General features: G+C 37.3%; 1 protein-coding gene across 1 annotated transcript in view; it reads left to right on the top strand.

Moving 5' to 3' along the window:
* Positions 1–1,032: 1,032 nt before the first annotated feature.
* Positions 1,033–21,876, top strand: part of LRP2 (LDL receptor related protein 2) — a 110,138-nt gene continuing 89,294 nt past the window's right edge. Inside the window, exons 1-4 of the mRNA XM_058028332.1 lie at positions 1,033–1,090; positions 15,973–16,080; positions 17,994–18,116; positions 20,542–20,658. Coding sequence (XP_057884315.1) covers positions 1,069–1,090; positions 15,973–16,080; positions 17,994–18,116; positions 20,542–20,658 — 370 coding nt within the window. The 5' untranslated portion in view covers positions 1,033–1,068. The remainder of the gene's footprint in view (positions 1,091–15,972; positions 16,081–17,993; positions 18,117–20,541; positions 20,659–21,876) is intronic.

The raw sequence follows: 21,876 nt of genomic DNA on the forward strand, positions 1-21,876 counted from the left end.
CATGCACAGTAGTCACTGTTGATGTGTGTGTGTATGTCTGAAAGTACAGCTAGGCATAACTAAATTTCCTGCATGAAAGACTATTTTTGACTAATATAAAAAAATTATTTAACTTCACACATTTTATCTGTGATGCTTCTGATCCTGCAAGCAAAGCCTCCAAAATGTTTGTCCTTTTTCTGGGGCTGCATTCCAGCCTGAAGTTAGCCTTTATCTTTTCTCTGTGATCCTACATACTGCTCTTCCCTTGTTAGTGGGTATATGGTTCCTGAAATGGCAGCTGTAAAACACAAGGAGATATTTCTTTGTGTATTGCACACACTGTTGGAGAGTTAGAACTAAAGGAGCATGTCTCTAGCTGATAATCTTGAGAATTCACAGCCAAAGCACTTTGCCAAACTGATTTTATCTGCTAAGAAAGTGCAAAAGTAAGTTTCATACCTACAGTTTCCTTTCATAGTATTTGTGTGAGGACTACTAAGTTCTAAGCTTTACCTCTGCACTGGTGAGTATATGCTGGATTTTTTTCAGAGTTATCAAAAATACTTTTTTGGAGCATGCCTTTGGGACACTAACACCAGTGACATACTTCACTTGCCACCTGCAATTCCCAGAACTACTCCAGAGAGATAAGCACATGAAATAGAGCACCAATGGACTCTGATATGAAGTCAGCAAAGTGCAGGCTCTTGGAAGCATCTCGGCGATCCTGCAAAGTGTGGAAGGAGGGGCAGAGGCAGCCTGTGGCTGCAGGGCCTGGAGCAGTGCCTGATTCCCTCATGCTGGTTCCGGGGCCGCCGGGTATAAAGAGCTTTATGCAATGTCTGGAGGGTGGGAGTTTATAGAAAACGCGATGTCTCAACAGGCGAACACGCCTTTCTTCTGCAACTAGCAGGATAAGAAAAAGACACCAGGCTCCTTGTGCTGCTGCTGTGCAGATCAGCACCCCGGAGTCCAGGAGCCAGCTTCTGAGGAAGCTGGAGCATCCCAGCCCAGATGGGACCTCACCATCGGATGGATGGAAGAGCAGCAACTGCTTGCAAACTGCTCATATTATTCACTGCATGCATGATGCAGGGCAGTTGCCAAGGTAAGCGCTGTGCTCCAGACTCTGCGGAGTGGGAATTGCTCCACAAGGAGCATATCCCTATTCCGGGGACTTTTATTAGAAAAAGACCAAAGTGTCTGAAAGTAGAGGGTTAACGGGCGCTGATTCAAGGAGTTCTTTCTAATAGCTAGGGGAGACAGCTGGCTCTTTCCAGGAGTCATTTGATGGAGTCGGTTTCTGTTGTGGAAGAGTAAGTAGCGCCTTAAAAGCACGGCAAACACCACCGATTCTTTAGCTTCACTTCATCTTGTTTTTAAGTTATCCTAGGATGCCTCCTTTGATTGTTTTTCTGGTTTGTACAAACTTTTTTTTTTCCTAGTTGTGTAAGACAGCAGCGCACAAATGTGGCTAAATTTTGAGGGACATGTCAGACTTTGCAACTCCACGGTCTAAACTCATGGTTTTGTGGAAATGCAAGCAGGCAGTTTGTTCTCTGAGTGCTGAATACTGGCTGTGAATAAGGCCAAAAAAGAAAAAGAAAAAATCACCCCAGACTTTTTGCATTTTTTCCTTGTGATCTTTGTGCTTTCTTTGCTACTGAAATACGGGTGGTTTTGCAGAGCAGAGTTCAGCTGCATTCCAAGGGCTGGTTCGGTGACCACTAAAATTGTACCTAGAGTTGTTTTTGGTGAGGAGTGCACGGGCTGCAGCACTTGCACGTAGACAGGTTGGGCCGAGGGGAAGGGGGTTTTCTGCATGGACCTGCTTGCGTACGTGTGGTGTATGTGGTCATTTACAGAAGGCTATAAGAAAGAAACAGATGCTTAGTCTGGAGCACAATAAGCTCCCCTCAGTCGGTCTCAGACGCAGATTTGAAGTTGAGAGAGGGAGAACTTTTTCTCTGGGCTTTACTGTTGCTAGGCGACACGGAGGAGCATGTGACTGGCAGAGCAGGCTGAGTGCCGCTCCTCCGGTGCTAATCTGGCTGCTGGGGATGGAGTAGCCGTGTGCCCAAGCGCTCCCTCCGGCTGTGACTGCAGCCCATCTTCCTGCCTTCCCCTTCTCCGTGCTCTTTAATTGCCTTGCATTGAAAATCAAGCCTGTCTTGTAGGAGCAAGAGTGGCTAAAGTGCATTTCCTCCGCCCCGCGTAGTGACCTGCAGTCCTGCTGCTTCTGTGGGTGTCTGTGTATTACGTGTGTGTTCAAATTGTTAATCTGCTTTCTTTGCTCAACTCTTAGTTTAAGCTCCTTAGACAGAATCAACTAAGTAATTATACAGCAACTGCTGCTAGCAGCTCCCACTTATGAACAGGGAAATAAGAGATAGCTAATGTACTGGAGACCTGCAAAAACTCCAGCCAAGGAGGTCACACTGGGCAGAATTAATCCTATGCATTATTATTTTACATTGGATAGAATGGAACCTGCAGTACAGATCAAAAAAAAATTTTTTTTGTTCTACAGCTGCTTGATTGTCCAGAATGTACCTGTTAAAAGACATGACAGAACAAGCAGAGAGAGGCTTTGAACTAGTATCCCTAAGTAGTAGAAGTACAAAATTTTTTTTTACTTTTATGGTGTTCTTTCTCCCATTCTCCCCTCCCCCCGCCTCCACAGTAGAATAACTGTGGAAAACAAACAGTATAATTTTAGTAATGACTGACTGATAGTAGCAAAATACCTGGATAGCAATTCTGTCTGCACTGTGATTATGATAATGAAATATTTGGTAACCTTAAGTTACAGTTCCTTGAATGTTGAGATTATGTCAGACTCTTATTTCCAATAGCAAATTTGGAGAACCATGAAGGCAATCCCAAGCCTTTGAAGGAATATGGTGAAAATCTGTTATCTTGCCTAATCCTCAATATTTCCAAACGCACTTCACTGATGTTTTTTGAGATTTTTGTTGGCAATATCTGAGTCTTCTCAATATAGGATGGATGTTTCTGAACATTCCTTTTACCTAAGGACTTGCTCAAATGATACTCTTCCTCGATTTACCTAATTCTGGTTTTACTGAGAGTAACCATAGTGCTCATAAACAGAATAAAAATGCTGTGTTTTGTAATTGCCAGCAGTACAGAGCCTGTTTCTTTAACCTTTATAGGTCTTGCTGTCTGTGATGTAATTGTTGCCAGAAAAAAGTGTAACTGGAATCTAAAATGTAGTTAAGTGAAGGTAGTGTCAAGCAGGAGCATCACGGGACTATTGCTCGTGTTTGTTTTGAAAAATATCAAAGTGCTTTACACTCAGCCATAAACTAGAGACGATGGATGTCAGTGCACCAAATTTGGTTTGTATCCTGCACCTCTGCAGTGATAAATGATCAGCTCGATACATCCCAGGCAAATATGACTAAAATTTGTTACCATTATGAGGTCTCTATTAGGCTGAGAATGAAGGCTATTCTGAGAATGAATTCATATGGTATGATAAGGTACATCAGAAATCACAATGAATATTTGTATGAAGTGTGGCAAGCCATTAAGAAATAGATATGGTAAGACCAAGTAGAGAATAGGTACAGCAGTTCTATCAAGAAGTCATGGAGAAATATATTTTCCATAAGGCATTGTAATAGTTCAATCTCCAAATTAATAATTCAACGGTTTTTAGACATTGTCTTCACTCAAAACTATTTCATTTGTCTGTAGGATGATGTACAGTGACATTGCTACAGGCGACAGGTCAGTCACTGTTCATACCTCCTTGTACAGCACTGCACACTTTTAAATGAGAGAAGCCTGTCTGGAAGATCCCATCCCTGCCAAGACCTAGAGTTTGGAGACTTGAGTGACTGGGGACTGAGGATTTGGAAGTAATGAGAAGGGAAAAAGGGATGCCAAGAAATAGGAAAGTACTGATGCGATCCTGACATACAATTTACTAGATTTTGTGCAATTCATAATGCTGCACTAGGACAATTGTATTGGTTTCTCTGGGAGATGTACTGACACAAAATGAAGAGCACAAATTGCAGTGCATGTCCATGTATCTGGCTTCTAAACTGGTTTAGTTCGTGAGGCCTGACAATTTGCAAGTATCTGTCAGTGAAACACGTTATCGTCTTCTCACATTTTAATGACCTTTTCTGTGCACTAACAGGGGTTTTGGGGTTTTTTCTTTGTTCTTTTTAATGAATAGCCCACTTCTAGTACATCTCTTGAATTTTCTTAATAATTCACTCTTTTTCTGTATTCTGTTCAGTAAAGCATATCAGGTATTTGCAAAGTAATCAGCTAAAGCAAAGAATGGGTCAAATCCCAGAATTTTAGTTAAATATTGAAAGCAGTAATTGGATGACACCTGGTTAGATTTAGGTTCTATGCCAAATGCTAGAATTACAGTAAATAATTAAGCTACAGGAGTGAAGACAAACAGAGACAGATAATCCAAGGAGATTTCAAGTAAGATAAATGTGTGATGTGTGCGATGCTTCTATTTCCCTGTAAGACAAACCAAAACCTTCTTTCATAAATTGAGCTGATTGGAAATTTGAGCAATGAAATCCGACTTTAATCCAGATTTACTTGCCATGTGTTTTGCAGGAAATAGCAAAGATTCATTTGGGGTAAAGGTAGACTGCAATTTCATTACAGCCTTTTAATTATTTTCCTTTTGGGCTTCCTGGGTTGACATGAAATCACTTTTACTGTTTGGAGCCTTTCTCCTCCATGCACTTCTTGCACTTTTAACTTCTCATACTTGAACACTGAACCTTCTAAATATGAAAACTCTTCTTTTTAGTTGAGCAGTAAGCAGGCACATTGCAGATGTAGTTTATTTTATCTATGTTATTGAATCGATTCAGTCTTCTACAATAGTTATTTTTAGATCTGAGTGGTTGTGATAACTTTTCAGATAGACAAATATGTAACTTGAGTCACTGTTCTATCACTTTTTTAAGCAGGAATTGTATCTTCTCTTTCGGAACTCTACTTAAAAGACACTGGAACCATATAGTACTTTGGATGTTTCAAAGGAACTCATACTTTCTAGAAGCTGTCATTGTTGAAAAACATTAAAGGTCCCTTCTAATTAAGAATCTACAGGTTAACTTCTATTTAAAGAGAAGTGGATGTTTTTATTCCACTTTGACTAATTAGTGATGGTAATAATAATTTGTCAGTTTCTTTTTAATAGCTTACACTGAATGTGGCAGATAAGAGCTGTTTTTAAAATTACTTAAGTTCGTATTTATATAATTTGATAATAATAATGATCTCAAAAATACCTTGAGCTGTTTCTAGGTGAAGAAATAACAAGGTTTCTTCTCAGTCAATGCAGTGCGATTCCTTTAATTTCAAAGAAATTGCTGAGTTGTACTGATCTAAGACAGAAAATATGATTCAGTGAAGAGTAAACATCTCTTTAAATAGCTCTTCATTGTTTGAGGTACATTTTGAAGTCCATTTCATTATGATAGTGTTAATTCTTGTTAACAATTTTTTTCTCCCTTGATTCAGTACACTTACAGAACAGTTGAAAAAAAATAAGTTTAATGAGTAAGCATAGAACTGTTAAATCAAATGGATAGCCTTTAGTGTATTCCTTAAGCTTTGACTGTTGGTTTCAGGGGTTTTAATGTTTTCTTTGTTTTGCAATGCTGAAAGTGGATTAGAGATCAAAGGAGCGCTGTTAGAAGTTTTGTTTTGGATTAATGAAACAACATATAAAAGTTGACTGAAATGGTTCTGTTTCCATGACCTGTTCTATTTTATAGTTTTAACATTAATAAGTTGCCTTTGTTTTACAATCAAGAAGCCAGATCTTCAGCAAAAGGGCACGGTTTACAGCAGCAGTCTGCCCAATTATTTTCCTGCACAGCCAGGTCATGGTACTACATCCTGCTGAGTCAAGTAGAGAATGGGGAATTGGGACTCCCTTTAATGGGGATTGCTGGGTCATGCTTTTTGGACCAAGAAGGCTGGGGCTTTAGTTGTGTTCTGTGGCATCTCTTAAAAAAAAAAAAAGGCATAGTCCACAAGATATCCCAGGAACTGATACATTCACTGATGTTTTTAAAATCTAGGTAATGGTTTTTATCTTCTGTTAAAAGAAAATTCTTGTCTTTAAACAGGCTGTGTGGAGATACTGACTCTCTGGACAGCAATATAACAGGCATGGTTGGAATCTTCTTCTAGCAGACATTGTGAAAGACTGATGGAGAGATTGCTATGAGGAGGGGATTCCAAGTTAAAGTTTGCAGACCTGTGGGCAAGTGCCTGCAGTCCTCTGAGCAATGTGATTTGTATGTTGTGTGTTACCACTGAGATACCTGGGAGACAGTGTATGCCTTTGCTGTAGTTTTTTGTGCTTGCTTCTGGATGTAAGGACATAGGGTGCAAAATGTGTATGCTTTTGTGTTTCTAAGCATGTTGCAGGTGTAGGGCTTATTCAGCTATACCAGCTAGAGAAGTTCTTCCCTACTATTAACCTCTGTGTCTGGAATGCTGCTTAGAGTATTTAGCTGATGTTATTTAAATAATGATTTAAATTATTAATTTATTAGTTATTATGTCTTAATAATAATTTATAAATTATTTAAAATAAGAATTATTTAATATAGTGTCCCAGCAGCCACTAATGAAGGGAAGTCACAGCAGAATCAAGCATCCTTAAAAAGTCAAAATGGGTGAGTAAATCTGAGAGTTATAGGTTTTGGATGCTTATGGAAATTATTGGTAAAATACTTCCATTGGGCTTGACAGGAAGAGTAATGTTTCAGGAGAAGATGATATTTCTTGTATTTATCTTATTCTGATGAATTCAAGGACTATCTTTTTAATATGGTACACTCATTAATATTGCTATTTGTGTAAAAGGATTTCTTAAATTATTTTTTAAACCGAAAACTAGAAAAAAATGTGCTTTACTTAAAAACAAAACAGCCAAAGGATTATTTAATTCTTATTGTTCATTTTCAGCTTCTTTAAGATAAAACTGCATTTTTTGTGAGCACATCAGTCAACATTGTTGTTTCAGTTCAGGTGATCCTGGCAGCAGGTATGGAATTAGATGATCTTTAAGGTCCCTTTAAGCCCAATCCCCTCTATGATTCTATGATCCATCATTTACTCAGGCCTGCTTTGCCAGATGGAATTTCCTTTTTGGGAACCTTGATAAGGAGTGCCCAGCCATTAGCTTCTGACTGAAACAGAGTCACTACTGAATAAGGTAGAAATGTGATGTGTCAGTGCATCCAAAGGAATAGATGTGGTTCCCAATGTCATGGACAGGAGTAAGCAGCATTAGAATGTCTCTCTAGGCACACTAGATGCTTGTAGCATGTGGTCTGTCTATTCTGTACTGACACGTCAGTTCTGTTTTCTGACAACGATCCCACACATTTAGTTTGCAATGAGTAACTGTTCCAATTTTTGAAATTTGTGCAAAATGACTAGTGCCCTGTGAAGCTTTGGGACACAGTTTAAATTGTCTTTTTTTTTTTTTTTTTTTTGATCTAGAGTCATACTGGTATGATGCTAAAGAATTTTGTTGTGGATATGTGTTCTGTGGTGGGAAGAGAGAAATAACTTTCATTTTATGTGCTTACTGTGTTTATTATCTGTAAAGGAAAGTAGTTTATTTTTTGCATGGCAGGTTTCATTTTTCATTTAATAACTGGTAAAATAAAATTACAGTAAGGTTTATAATTTGGCAAAATGTTATAAGTTGCATAGCCATTTTCATTCTAGCAGTGATGCAGAAAAGAAATACAAAAATGAAAGAATTTCACTGTCATGAGCTGTGCAGGAAGGCTCTTACTGGGGCCAGTTCCTAGTGCTACAGTGACTCATCAGCTTTCAGGAGATCATGACAGAATTGAATGCAGGTCATCATCTCAGCACGGGGTCTAATTTTGTGAAAAAACAGCACACGGGTTGGTAAATTTTTTTTTAAATTATACGGGATTTCAAAACGATAAAAGCTTCCTGAGAGGGTTGTTTTATCATCTGCTACTGCATCTGACTTTCTCACTGATATATACTGTACATGTTCTCTCTAAGTTGTTGAAGCACTTTTTTTCCCCCTCACTTTCCACACGCTGTGTAGTTGTAAATACTTCCTAGTCTTGAGGATTTTCCTCTTTTGGTCATATTCCCCCCCACCTTCTGTTACCCAATTGTTATTCTGCAGCAGCCTTGGGGCCATTATCAAGGTTCATTCTTAGGAAAATGCTTGGGATGCTTCCTTCTGTGAGTAACTGAGGCTGTCTTTATTTCTACATGTTTGCATGTTCTTCTTCCTCTTTATGTCATATGGTCAATTAGAACAGATTTTTGCCTACTTAATGTGCCATTCATGAAAAAGAAGCTACTAAGATTTAGGAGAGCTGGGATGTGTATGCTTCCCTAGAGATCCACAGTCTTGCTTCCCTTTCCAACTAACACAGTTCCAACTGGTTTATGTGGATTAAGACGCCTCATGTAAAGACAACTGGGTGGGGTTTTCCAGTTGAAGGCAGAACACGTTCTTAACATGTAACGTCTGAAACATTTTTATATTGAGAAGGCTAATCTGTCAGCAGCACTGCAAGTACTGGTTCTCTTGAGTTTGGCCATAGAGATAATAATTTTACTAAAATATCTAAGAAGTACAAATAGTTTTTGTTAGCGTCCTCTTGTAAAGTACTTTATATGCAGTTTAGATTAAAGAAGGTGTCCAAGAAAAAATTAATGGCTTACCCTCAGTTATCACTGAAGTACAAGAAATTTGTCAATGACTTAAACAAAAGAAGGAACCTGGTCTGTTCAATATAAAGAATATTTACTTTATCAGTAGAAAGGAGTATCACCTCCTGTCTATGAGAATTAGTCCTTGCTTAAAAGGTTTATTTCTTATTCCTGCCTTTTTATAGGACTAAAAAGGTAGTAAAAGTTTATTTGTTGCTTTAAAAAAGTGAGTTGAAACAAGATTATAAAGTAACCTAATTTTTATTATTTTGTTTGTAGTACTGTGTGATAGAAAATATACATAGTATGGATATGTACTTTTTGTTAGCATGTATGATAAATAAACTGTCATGGTTTTAAATTTATAAGGTTGGGTTTTTTACATTTAGGATCAATGTGAATAATTTGGAAAGAGAATATCTTAATTGTTTTTAACTTTTCCCAGAATAATTGGTTTGAAAGTGGTAATGTAGAAACCATTGTTGTTTTGTTCTGAATACCAAAGCCTTAAGAAAAAAAATTAGAACTGATTATTTTTTTCCCTAGGAGGTCCATATGTGGTGTATTTAAAAAAAAAAAGAGTGCTTGTTCTCTTTATTGGTTCAGGCTTAAAATTGAAAAAAATAAATTGAATGGTTTTGTTAAGAACAAATTCATAAACAATTTCCATTTTTATCAGTCTTTTTGCTGCTTTTTCAATTAATAAAACTGAAAGGTAGAGGGGATGAGGATTATGAATATCTTTAATGTTGCTAGGAAGCATTTACAGTGTCATTCGTTTGAACTTCTTGTATGCAGGAGACCTAAACCCTTTTTTCTTTGCAGGAAAGCTTTCCTGCTTAGTTTCAGTAGATTAAAATCCTGAATTTCTTTAATTCTTGGATTTACATTGGGGCATTAGCAGAAATTAATCTATAGCCCTTTTATAACTGTATTAACTGAAAACAAATAGTTTAACATTGAGTACAGTGATTTTAAGTATTTTTATCAAAGATTTTGCATGTGAGCATAATTAAAATGATATTTGATGCTTTAGTTGTACCAATTGCTTTAGCTGACAAATATCTGTATGTGCAAGAACATGCAGACACAAGGCACAAAATTAAATGTAGATTTTGCTGGGTTTTATTCCTGCTTGGCAAGTAAAGGCAAACCATAAAAATATGCTAATGCTGCAGCAAACATGGTATTGTTAAGTCCATAATGAAAGACAATATTTTCACTTTTAGTCGTGCTTTTTCAAAAAAATAAATCAGTAAGTAAAAATTTCAAATGTAGGTACTGGATCTTACCTGTCAGAGTAGAACTTGTTTATCATAGTTTCTGATACCTGTCATTGTGCTGAACACAAAATGCGGTTTACTCAAAAGTAAGTGCAGCTGGTACTGGTGAAGAACCAGATCTTCTGCTTCAAGTTCAGTCTTTTTTCATTTCCACCACTGCCCCTTGCCTCCCACCCCCAAACAATCTGACATGTGCCTTGTTTCTTGTACTGTCTAATAAACATACCAGCAAAACAGAGTGTGCCTCTCATATATTATATTGTGACTTTTTTTGAGTGCTGACAGATTAAAAATAAAATATGAATCTGTGTTGGTGGAAGGAAGAACAGGCCCATTTGGCCTCTTGCCTTTGGCGCACCCTGGGAGCTCAAGAGCCTCCTGTCTGTTTGTGCAAACTATCCAGGGCATGGCCCTTGACTGTACCGTGCAAGGCACAAGGAGTTCTTGATCAGCTGCTGTGTCTGTAGATGCTATTTTACTAATAATAATCTTGTTATATGTAATTGGATGATAATTCAGTAAAAGAAATCCTACACTTCCCTTTTAACAATGCATTGCTGTATATCTGCCACTTCAGCTTTTCTCCCTCAGATTGTCCCTTGACTAGTCCTCTGTCTGCCTATCAATCTGTCTATAAAGAACTTGCAGTCATGTGAAGTGGGTGCAGATGCACATTTGTACTGTCTTTTTGTTGATATTGCCAGTAAAAATTACTTCTTCAATCTGCTTTAGAGATATGTAGGTACAAAATACATTTTGTGTTGCAAGGGCTTGAAAACTGCAGATAAACCTTTTACTACCTTGTGTAATACCTAGAAGTGTTTGTGTGGTCTGTGTTGTTTTTTTTTTTTTTTTTAATCTGAATAGTTTGTATTAAATGTAGTGAAGTTTAAAGAGTGTAGAAAGACTGAAGGTTAAATGTCATGCTGAGATATATGAAAGTCAGCATAATTTCATCAGACTCTATTTTTCTTATCTGTTAAATAATATTTGCTCATTCTCTGATTATAATTGCTAGCAGAATACTGCTTTATTGTATCATAGGGTGTTATTTGAAAATAAGCTAAAATTTGAATTTTGCTTCTTTGTACATTAGTGGGGAGGAGCAGAATTTCCACAATTTCAGCCTTCCCTCCTTGAGCATTCCAAAACCTTAGGCTGTTTGACATGTAATTAAGCTAGGTAAAAATCTAACATCAAAGTCTATGGAAGATGATTATTCAGGATTCTTTCACCTGCAAGGCCCCTAGAGTGGGCTGCTCTGTTTGGGGGCCAAATGGAAAAGAGAACACCCTTTTTTGGAAGCCAGAAAGGGAGGAAAATAGAGCTTGTCACTTATTTTTCTATTTGTAAATTTTGTGTGGAAGAGGTTTGTAATGCACAGTCTGTTTGCATTTACTTGTTGAAAATCTGAAGATGTATTACAAGTGTTAAGTGCTCAGCTGAAAAAATGTTGCCTGGAAGAGCATTCCTCTTTTAGATGCAAAAATCTGTTGAGAGTGTTGATTCCTGAAGTGTAAAGTAATTGCAGCAGTGTAAGTTTGATTTCTGAGTGGACAGTTTGAGAGTGGTACAATCTACCCTGGGCTTAATACATTGCTCATTACTTTAAATTCTTCATTCACACTTAACTGCTAAAGAAGTGTTAGCAGTTCTCAAAGGCATTGTGAGCACAAGGAAGGAAGAACAAATGAGGGGTTTTGGCCTATTCTATGTAGTCAGAATGAGCAGTCATGGCCCTTAATGTGTAGATGACAAATGTAATTCAGAAGATGTGTAGTCTGAGTTAAAAGTGTGAGGGACTTCAAGGTTAAATAGGCAGGTAGAAAATCTATGAAAATAATACACGAGACTAGAACTGTTCAGGGAGGTACTGCAAGGAGTCAAAAGTAACACAGAGGGGTGAAGAGTAAGGCTGTTTTGGTTCTGTTATAAGCCAAACATAGCATTCTGGTTTTAATGTTGGGGCAAAAAAATACAAAAGAATTGAATTTTAGCTTTAATTCTGAAATAAAATATTTCTACATGAAATGAAGCCCAGTGGAGTTTGAGAGTGTGTAGGGGAATGCCTTCCTGTTGGAGACTGTGGCCCTATGGGTTAAAGCATTGCACTGAGAAATGTGTGACGCTATTAACTTCTCTCTCTTCTGCTGGAATTCCCTGTGACTTCATGTGACACCGGGTAACATTCATTAGTGGTGTGAATGTTGAGTACCGTCCCCGATGGCAGTGGGGTTTGCCTTTGGCAGTGGTTTACCATCGGGTACTTCATTCATATGCAGGAAACAATTGTTGCAGAAAAATAAGGTGAATAGTGGTAGAAGATGCACTTATTTTTAATAAATTAAAAGTGTTTAGTTAGTAATTAGCTCAATCTTTTGTCTGATAAAGTCACTAGTATGTTGGTCTATTCCAGCAGAAAATTACTACCTGACAAAACCTTTCTGCCAGCAGCTTTCCCAGAGCTAGTAACATAAGCCTTCTTGTTTTATCTGGGCAAATTCTGAATCTGAAACATCCACTGAGAGTCTCTTGCAAGAGAATCCCAGACACAGAGAACCGTATAAATTCCAGTGACCAATTTAGCATGAAGAACCGAGATAGTAAGTATAACAAGAAGTTTAGAAACAGTACTTTGATCTACATTTTTCCAGTAATGCTTCTGATCTTTGCTTTGCAATTTTAGTATCAGACTGGTTTATATTAAGGCCAATATCATATATTTGTTATTTCTTTGGTGTTTTCCTTAATATTGAGCATTTGAAACCAATTTTTCCTTTCAAAATTATTTTTGTTAATGACAAGAGATTCTTCTTTATGTATATATGTTCTGATGTGATTCCTAAAATCTGCCATGCATTTTTTAGCCCATATTTTAGTAGTGCTTTAATCATAGTCAGAAGACTGAAACTGAATTGTAGTAGTTAGTAGAGCAACACCAAAAATTCAATAATTTCTGGAACTTGAACTTTCAAAAGTCACCCAAATTCTGTTCTATTAGCAAATTTTAAACATGAAGATGAATACTGATTACTTTATTGCTCATTTTTAAACTCAGTGATTATTTCCTTCCTATCAGCATTTGACAGAGTAAATCTGAATTTCTATGGAAATTAGTTCATTAGTATAATTATTTTGTAATTTCTGACAGATTAATGAGCTACTTTACCATTTAAAAAAAACCACAAAAATTTATTGAAAGGAAAACCTTCCATAAAACTACTGATTACTAATTCTTCAGTGACTTGAAGCTTCAAATAATATCAATAAACAAGTGAATACCCCTTTTTTTCTGACAGACTCTTGCTGAAACCCAGGTGTTGCAGGCTCATGTTGCATAGAATATACCAAATCTGTTTATTACTGACATGGTTATTTTTCTTTCATTCTAGTTCTTTCTCCTGGATATTTGTAGCAGTAACTTTGTAATCATGTATTTTCCCCCTGGTTACTTTCTCCTTTATCAAAGTTAGAATTGTTTTTGCTCACAGATGAAACACAAGCTTTTTAGAACCTCTGTGAGAAGTGCCCTCAATACTGCAGATCACTTTTACTTCTTTCATATTACTGATTTTCAAAGACTGGTTTGTAAAATGAATTAACATAATTATCTGCTAGGTAATTTTCTTTGTTCTAAAGATAATATAAAACAGTAATGACTGAAGTATTAGTCTTTCATAACATTTGTAGGTGTTTCAGAGCTCTTTGCCTTCGGTTATAAGTGAGCACAGCAGATAACATTGTAAAGCTTAATGCTATAATTAACTGAATTGTAACAGGTCTGCTGAAGAATTGTGTAAATAAACATGGATATTGTGCTTACTATGTAGAGGTGTGAGCATCTTAAATTGTAATTCTGAGAAGTATTATAGAGAGTAACAGAACTGTGTGACTTGCAGGTTGTCTGTTAATATTCAGTTACCATTTCTGGTACTGTACAAAGACTGCTGTGTTTTTACTGCTTTTAAAAAGGTTTATCAGTATTATCACCTCATTTTAATCACTATAAGGGTATGGTTAACTATAAGAACTTAATACAAGATAGGCAGTATAAATGATTGTTGTACATAGTGCTTAATTTTTTTTAGCTAGTTATTATTTAGAAATAATATGCAAGTAGCTCATATTGCTTGTTTATAAGAATTTTTCATTAAAAATCCTGGGGATTTTTATGGGGATGCAGATTTGATTCTATATTGTAATTTCCTTTTTAAGTAAGTAACTTTAAATAGCCATAATATACTAACTATACAAGAAGATTTGGTAATTTTTTTTGCATAGCAATTGCAATTGATAAATGGTGGGTTATATGTTGTGTTTTTAGAGCTTTAACTGCTAATCTCATATGAAAATGTTGCTTTGCAGGGCAAAATTCAGGGAGAGGGCCTGGGATTCCAGAGTGAACTTGTACATTCCTTCAGGGCATTTTTGCAAGGGAGGTTGTTGTGTTTTAAAGGTAGTTGATAAGAGACCTGCACCACCAACCCCAGACCTGCACCACCAACCACCATCATGCATTAGTCTATAGAAGGTATTTGGGTGAACATACTCCTGTACCACTCCGTACCACCATTTATCCAAGTGAAATTTTTGACCATTTGCAGGATACATTATAAATCAGGGTGTCACTAACAGACAATCAGATTTGAACATTCCTTGCATAAAGGAGCTTGCCTATATCCCTGAGGAATACATCACTTAACTGTGTTTATGTGACAGTGTTGATATGCCTGGTTTTACATGAAAGTTAGGTAGCGTGTTATTTATGTCATCATGAATTCAGAAAATAGGTGGTTGTGCTTTATGTATACTCAGGTTATCTTCTCTGGACAGATCACTCAAAAGAATTGAAAGATGTGATTTTATTATGTGGTTATTAATTTAATCAGGAAATGGGATTTTTTTTTTCAGATTTGGATTTTGCTACTACTTCAGGTTTTTTCAGTGTTCCCCTCTCTGAGGTGCTGACAACAGATTAACATGAAACAGAACTCTCTTGAACGCAATTATGTTGTAGCTTATTGTTTTGAGGATCTATAAAACTGTTCACTCCCTTTTTATGAGGCTGTAGTCACAAGGAAAGGCCATAAACAGTGCCTTTTCTCTTTCCTATAGACTGGAGATTTCATTAGTTGACTCTAATAAAGGACTGATCCAGCTGCATTTACACCTGGGAATGAATGCTTCTTTATCAGCTCTTAATCCTTAGTAGATCAAGCAGGAGAGAATGACAGCAGGATAGCTTTTGATCAGCCATAAATGTCTGAAATCTTAATTTTTTAAAACATTATTTGCTATTCAAATCTTGACTCAAGACATGCTTTCCTGTACTTCAGAGGAAATATTTTAAGTATGAGGGCATTATTAAAAAGCAAAACAAAACTGAGATCTTTCTATACTTTCAAGCAATTACCACTGAAACAAGATTTCCACATCAGCTAAGGGAATTATTATTGTATGTTTTTAAATCCTCACACTTGGGAGAGCACTAATGTTTAGCATATTTAGCCCTTAGATATAATGTGGAAAATGATGCCCCACCTTTATTTAAAGTCTATACTGCTTGGGAATTTAAAATTGATACATTCCTGCTAAATAGGTTTCTGTAGTGTATGTACTCTGAGACTTGTTTGGGTTATTTTTTCCTTTTTTATAACTATTTTTGTTTTGTTTGTATAATATACAAACACTAAAATTATTGGAATTTTCTAGCAGTTTAGTTTGAGATTTCTGTAATAGTTGAAGATGATTCTTTGCTTTTTTTTTTTGTTTGTTTGTTTGACTGGGTATGTAGAACTCATATATATATTGAAATATTTTTGTAGTATGTTTTCTATTATTTTTCATATCATCATTTAATCGCCATGCTGCAAGGCAGTGGATAAGCCAGAGTTCTTGCTGAGTGTCACGGTGTGTGTATGTGGCTGTCCTGCTGAGCTGTGTGTTCGGTGTTTTGGCGCAGGATGTGAGCGGGGGCAGTTCCGCTGTGGCGACGGGCGCTGCATCCCCGCAGACTGGAGGTGTGATGGGGCCAGAGACTGCTCGGATGACACAGATGAAGCTGGCTGCCGTAAGTGACACCATACAGAGCAGCTCCTTTGTAATCCCAGAAATGGGAGATTCCAGTGTGCTCAACTGTACCTATGGCACAAGAGTGAATTTTGAATTGGGAGTTGTCATGAGATGCTCCAGAATCTATTTGAGTCATATTCCATGAGCTCATTTGGCTTTGGTACACAGAAAATCAAGTAGTGCTCATCTTCTAACATGACTTTAACCTTTTCTTAAAAATCTGACTGCCCAATAATGCAGTTTCATATTATGACTAATGTTCTAAGTAGATGTAGAAATTAATTGTATTTTGTTACTGTAGTAATCCTGAATATTGGATGTATATACAGCTACCACCAGCATCACTTGTGCTCAAAATCTTTGGATTTTTCAGACTCTGGACAACTAACTGTACCTACTGTGCCCAAACTAGAGTCATGTTTAATTGTCTAGAGTTGATTGTGCTGTGTCAGCAGCTCACGGGAACAATTTTATTCACATGATCTGTGATATCCATGCACTAAGATTTTCACAAATGGAGAAAATGGATTCTCTGAATGGAAAAGTTGTGAAAATGAAGAATTGCCCTCCACAGTCTGTTTTTGGGAATTTGCTGGTATTTCACCTTTTCTAGTTCTTTGAGTGGATTATCAGGCCACTTACAGATTAGGCCAATTTTTGCCCTTCAGCTGATAGGAAGTGAGACTAATTCATATCTGTTCTTTTTACCCTGTTATTTTTTTGCTGCTTGACCCATGTAATAATTGGAGGCCATTGACATGGCTAGGCAGTCTGATTTGTTGCTTGAGGTCCAAAAAAAGCTTGTGTAGTCCTGGGTGAAGATGCCTCTAAACTGGCAAAACAAAATGGTGTTGTCCCACAGCAGTAATTAAAATTAAACTTCATTTTTTTGAGTTAGTTGTCCTTTAAAAACAATATGTTAATGTACCATAGGTAGTGGGGCACATGAGTGGCTAACAAGATTGTTTAAAACTGGTCTGAGGTTCAAATCATACTAAAATACTATTCTTTGGTTGTTGAAGCAGGAAAAAGTATGCACGAAGTATGTGTCTGTAGTATGTGATCAATTTTATCCCTCTAATTAGTTTACTACTGATGTTATTTTGTACTTTTCAACTCTAAATCTACAACTTGCTTTAATTTTCTCCCTCACGCTTTGGTTAAATTGATATTTGTGCTTGCATATCATCCCATGAGCACAAAGTTGACCTTGTATTTCTGCGAAAACATAATCCTGAGAACAGAGATGATCAAGGCCAGAGTCCTGTTTACTGGACTGTGTTGTACTAGAGATTCTTCCTGGAGTATTAACTAGGGATGGAGTGAGCTGTGACATAGTTTCAAACCCTTATTTTGATCTTTCTCTTTGATGGTTCCCTGTTGTTTGTCTATTTGAAGAGTACAGAGTGGAGCTGGAGCAACAGGATTCAGCTTGTTCTGATCTGACCCTCACTTTTGCCTCATGAATTCACAGGGAAGAATTGTGAGCTTGTTTTGGGAGATCATGTTCTTACAGGGATAAAGCAACAGAGGTGGGGTGAAAGCAGTTGAACTGACCTCCTGTGAGACTGTGGAAGCTACTGTGACTATACAACAGTGAAAAAAGGGGCTCTGCCTCTTTTGGGGTCTCCTTCTAGAGGAGTTTGTGTCTCCAGGAGAGCATATAAGGCTGATGAGTCTATACAGGAGTTTACTGAGCTGAATTTTGCCTTTGAGCATCCTTTTGCTGGTCCACTTTCACCTCTCTGGTCCATCCATTTTCTTTGATCTGTTAAATGCGTCATGTGTTTCATGGAAGTTACAATTCATTGACACTCGAATCTTAGACCTTCTTTTCCCTTATGTTATTATCTTTGAAAGTGCTTTCACAGATGTCTGTGAAATGACAGTTTTTTTCATTGCTTACACTAGCACAACCTACCTGTGAAGGAAATCAATTTCAGTGTCACACTGATGGGGAATGTATTCCACAGTCATGGGTTTGTGATGATGAGGAGGATTGTGAAGATGGCTCAGATGAACACCAACAATGCCGTGAGTATTTTAACTTCCAGTGTTATACCAGCTTTGTGAAATAATGTAATTTACTGGCAGTATATTGACAATATAGAGAAACAAGCCCTCTGTAAGTACAGAAGCCTCTCTGAGGTATTTCTAGAAATAAAGTATTCTGAAGTAGATAAAATACAGAAAATATGTCTAAAAAGATATCTCCAGGTCTTGAAATCTGAAAATTACTCATGCTTTTTTTAGTTAAAAAAAAGAGAAAAAATATAAAGTGTATACTAGTTTTACACTTAATAAAAAGTTTAGTAATTTTCACCATTAAAAAATTGGTGAAATACAAATATTTCTTTATGTGCTCTATCCATTGGCTAGAAAAATTCACAGTGGCATCTCAGAACTATCTATAACAAAATTTAATTATTTTTAGATGACTTTGAAATATATTTGTATATAAAACAGGATGAATTATCAATAATCAGCAAACATTGGCCAGTACTGCATTAGTTTTAGCAATGCTATTGGTAGCATTATTATTTAGAATTAACAGAGCCATTCTTTCTCTCACTCAGAGGGGAGAAATATCTATGGTCTTGGTGTCTGATGGGAGTCTACTCTTTCATTATCATTTGGACAGCTTAAACTTAGAACATAATTCTGATTAGTATTTCACTTTAAGTGTGCTAAACAGTGTATTATTCATGTCTGAATTGCTGTTTTCAAGTAAAGTGTTTAGCATTCTCTGTACAGTTTAGATCAAGAAAATAGTTTAACAGCCTAACTGCCACAGCCATAGGCTTTGCTCTTTTCTTAGTATTGATAGACAAATAAAATATGTTACTCTGGCTTAGAATTTCATGACTAAGCATTTGAAGGGCTATAAGTACATGCCAAAGTGGTGAACAGTGAATTGAGCTGATTACTGCACCAAATTACATTCTCTGCATTATTGCATAAGACAAGAGAACAAATGTAGTGTTCTGAAGGATGGTTTTTCTGCCCTTTCTAGTATTAGAACTTACTCTAAGTGATGAAGATAAGATTAATTTATTTTCATTTTGATTGTGTGTATAATTTTTTGATAACTTCTTTGAACTGAACAGCTCTGGAGCTACTCACCAACCGCTGGGGAGGTTAAAATGTTTATTTTGGAAGGATTTTGCTCACAGACTTGCTTTTTGCTTTTGTATCTTGATTCCATATTAATCCACTGGGGATGGAAATTTTTGAATGATAGATAACTCCCTTTTGCTTACCTCTTCCTCTGAGAAGCAGTCAGCAGAACTTCTGGTTATGTTTTAACTAAAGAATCTGTAGATACAAAATGCAAAATGAGCAAAAGCTCTGAGTTTGACCTTGGAACTGGGTCACTGTAACATTGTTCACCATGTACTGGTTAATCATGAATGTCAGTATCTGCACAGTGGCACTGTGCTGCTGCCATTTTTGAGTCATCTCCTGGTATTTGTCCTTGTTGTTCTAAAGGGATTATTTCTCTCAGTGTTTGGGAAAGCTAGAGGAGATTTTTCACCTTGAACTATTAAAACTTTTTCTTGGGAAGGCTGTCTGACAGCTCTGGAAGTCATAAATGCAGAAAATTGTTTTACTTGACTGTCGTGCTCTTGTTTGTCCTCATGACACTAGTATCCCAGTAGCTGATCTTATTTTAGGTACTCTGCTGACAGAAGGCAGCAGAGAAAGCCCCTGCAGAGCAGCAGATAACAAGATGCCAATGTATAGACTGGAATGATGTTGAGAAACAACATGAGTTTGAAAGAAACAAATGTGCAGGGGCAGAGGGAAGAGAAAGTTAGTAGTAAGCCTGTCCTTCAACTGTATCTTCACAGATTCGTGTTAATTTGCCTAAGAACTGGAAGTGTAATTCAGCTGTAGTGGAATCAAAGTAGAAGTGAACAGTTTTATGTGATTGCTTTTTCCTGACAGCTGTCAAGAGAAGAGACATAATCATTCTCAATCCAACATTAGTTACATATGCAAACTATTCCTGACTGCTGAGGCCCTGGCTGTATTAGAAAGCAGTGCCTTACCTCCAACACTGCTGTGTTTACATTGTGACATTCCACTTGACTGATAGCTTGGACCTACTGACAGATTTTGACCCAGTAAATACAATTATAGAAAACTTTAAATCAGTGAGAATTGATAATTTAATGTTTTAGGCAAAATAATTATAGGGAGGTACTTTTAACCTAGGTCAATTCTTCAGTGGAGAAAAGCAGTGACCTTGCAGACTGCAGGAGCCCTCCAGAGCTATGCTGTGGTGTGTGCTTGTCAAGTGTTCTTTAATCCTCTTGAGTACACCAGGATACAGGGGGAGAAAGCATTACACTGATATTTATGAGAAAGATGAAGTAGGTAAAGAGGAAGGAGAATGTTTTTCCTGATAAGAAGCCCTGTTTGCCAGGAAGGACTGACATGTGCCTGTTTGTTGCAGCGGGGAGGACGTGCTCGAGTCAGCAGTTCACGTGCTCCGATGGCCAGTGCGTGCCGGGCGCGTACCGGTGCGACCGCGTGCAGGACTGCTCCGACGGGACGGACGAGAGAGGCTGCCGTGAGTGTTCACCCCCAGCACGAGATCTGCTTTCATCTCATCTCTCTGGGGCATTTTAATACATTTGTAAGATTAAAGGGCTTATTGATAGACAGGAAGACCACAATATGCTTTTTGTTACAAGAGTTTCATTTCAGATTCTTCTGTGTATTAGCTGATGTTCTGATACAGATCTGTTACCACAGAACTCAAGTGCAAGCTGTCAGCACAGGATCAGATCATATTGTTTCTCATTGTCTGAAAGATAATCAATATTGCACTGTACAAAGGCAACCATGTTTAGTTGTCTTATGGCTTTGAGATACTCGGAGCTAACTTTGCTGAAGTTTTCCAAGTTGTTTTTGCATACTTTTAAAATCAGTAGTAGTTATAGCCTGTACAGAAAAGCAAAATTTGACCCCAAATGACTTATTTGAGGAGATTTGATATCTTCAAAAGCATTTTATTCTAGACTGCAGCTTCTTGTGGAGATGATTTAGTCATGTTGTACTCAGATGAGTTGTTTATATTGTCCATCACCAAAATGCAGATGGACAAGTAGTTTTTTTCTCTCTACCTTCCCCAGAGTTGGGGCTGCCTGTCTGGTGACAGCCTCCCTAAATTCTGGCCTAGGTTGAATATTGATGGAAAGGAAAGCTGGCCACAGAATAGAGACCATGTTTTTCAGGAATGCTTTTGTCTAATACCTCCCCAACAGTGTGTAACAGACATGTCTGTTCATTGTTAGTCTTAAGGAAAGGCTTCACACATCCTGAGTGACTTCTAACATCTCAGCTGCTATTCCAGCTGTTAGAATGTAGTGTGCCTTTGGGAAACAGACATAACTGGAAACTCCACTTAGGACCAGGCCCAGGGCAGGAGGTGGGGGAAGAGGCTGGGGTGGTAATGGATGGACAAAGAAGCAAGAAATTAAATTTTGTTAATGCTATGCTTGGGGGAAAAAAGGGCGTATGCCTATGCTGTGTAAAGGAAGACTGTATGGTCATCTGACTGCTAATGTGGTTTATCCTTAACTCACAAATGGCTGAAATTGTCCCTGTGTAGAATGAAAAGGTATTTAGGACTATATGATATTCTGGAATAAAATGTTGCTAAGTCGTCCAGCTTGGAATTTTTCATGTGATAGATCCATAGTCACTTCTGGTCACCAATACAAATGGCTAAAAGCCAAGATCCAAAGTACCCCATCTCATTGCTGGAAGAATATCTTCTGTAGAC

The sequence above is a fragment of the Melospiza georgiana genome, chromosome 7 (assembly GCF_028018845.1).
Source record: "Melospiza georgiana isolate bMelGeo1 chromosome 7, bMelGeo1.pri, whole genome shotgun sequence".
NCBI lineage: Eukaryota > Metazoa > Chordata > Aves > Passeriformes > Passerellidae > Melospiza > Melospiza georgiana.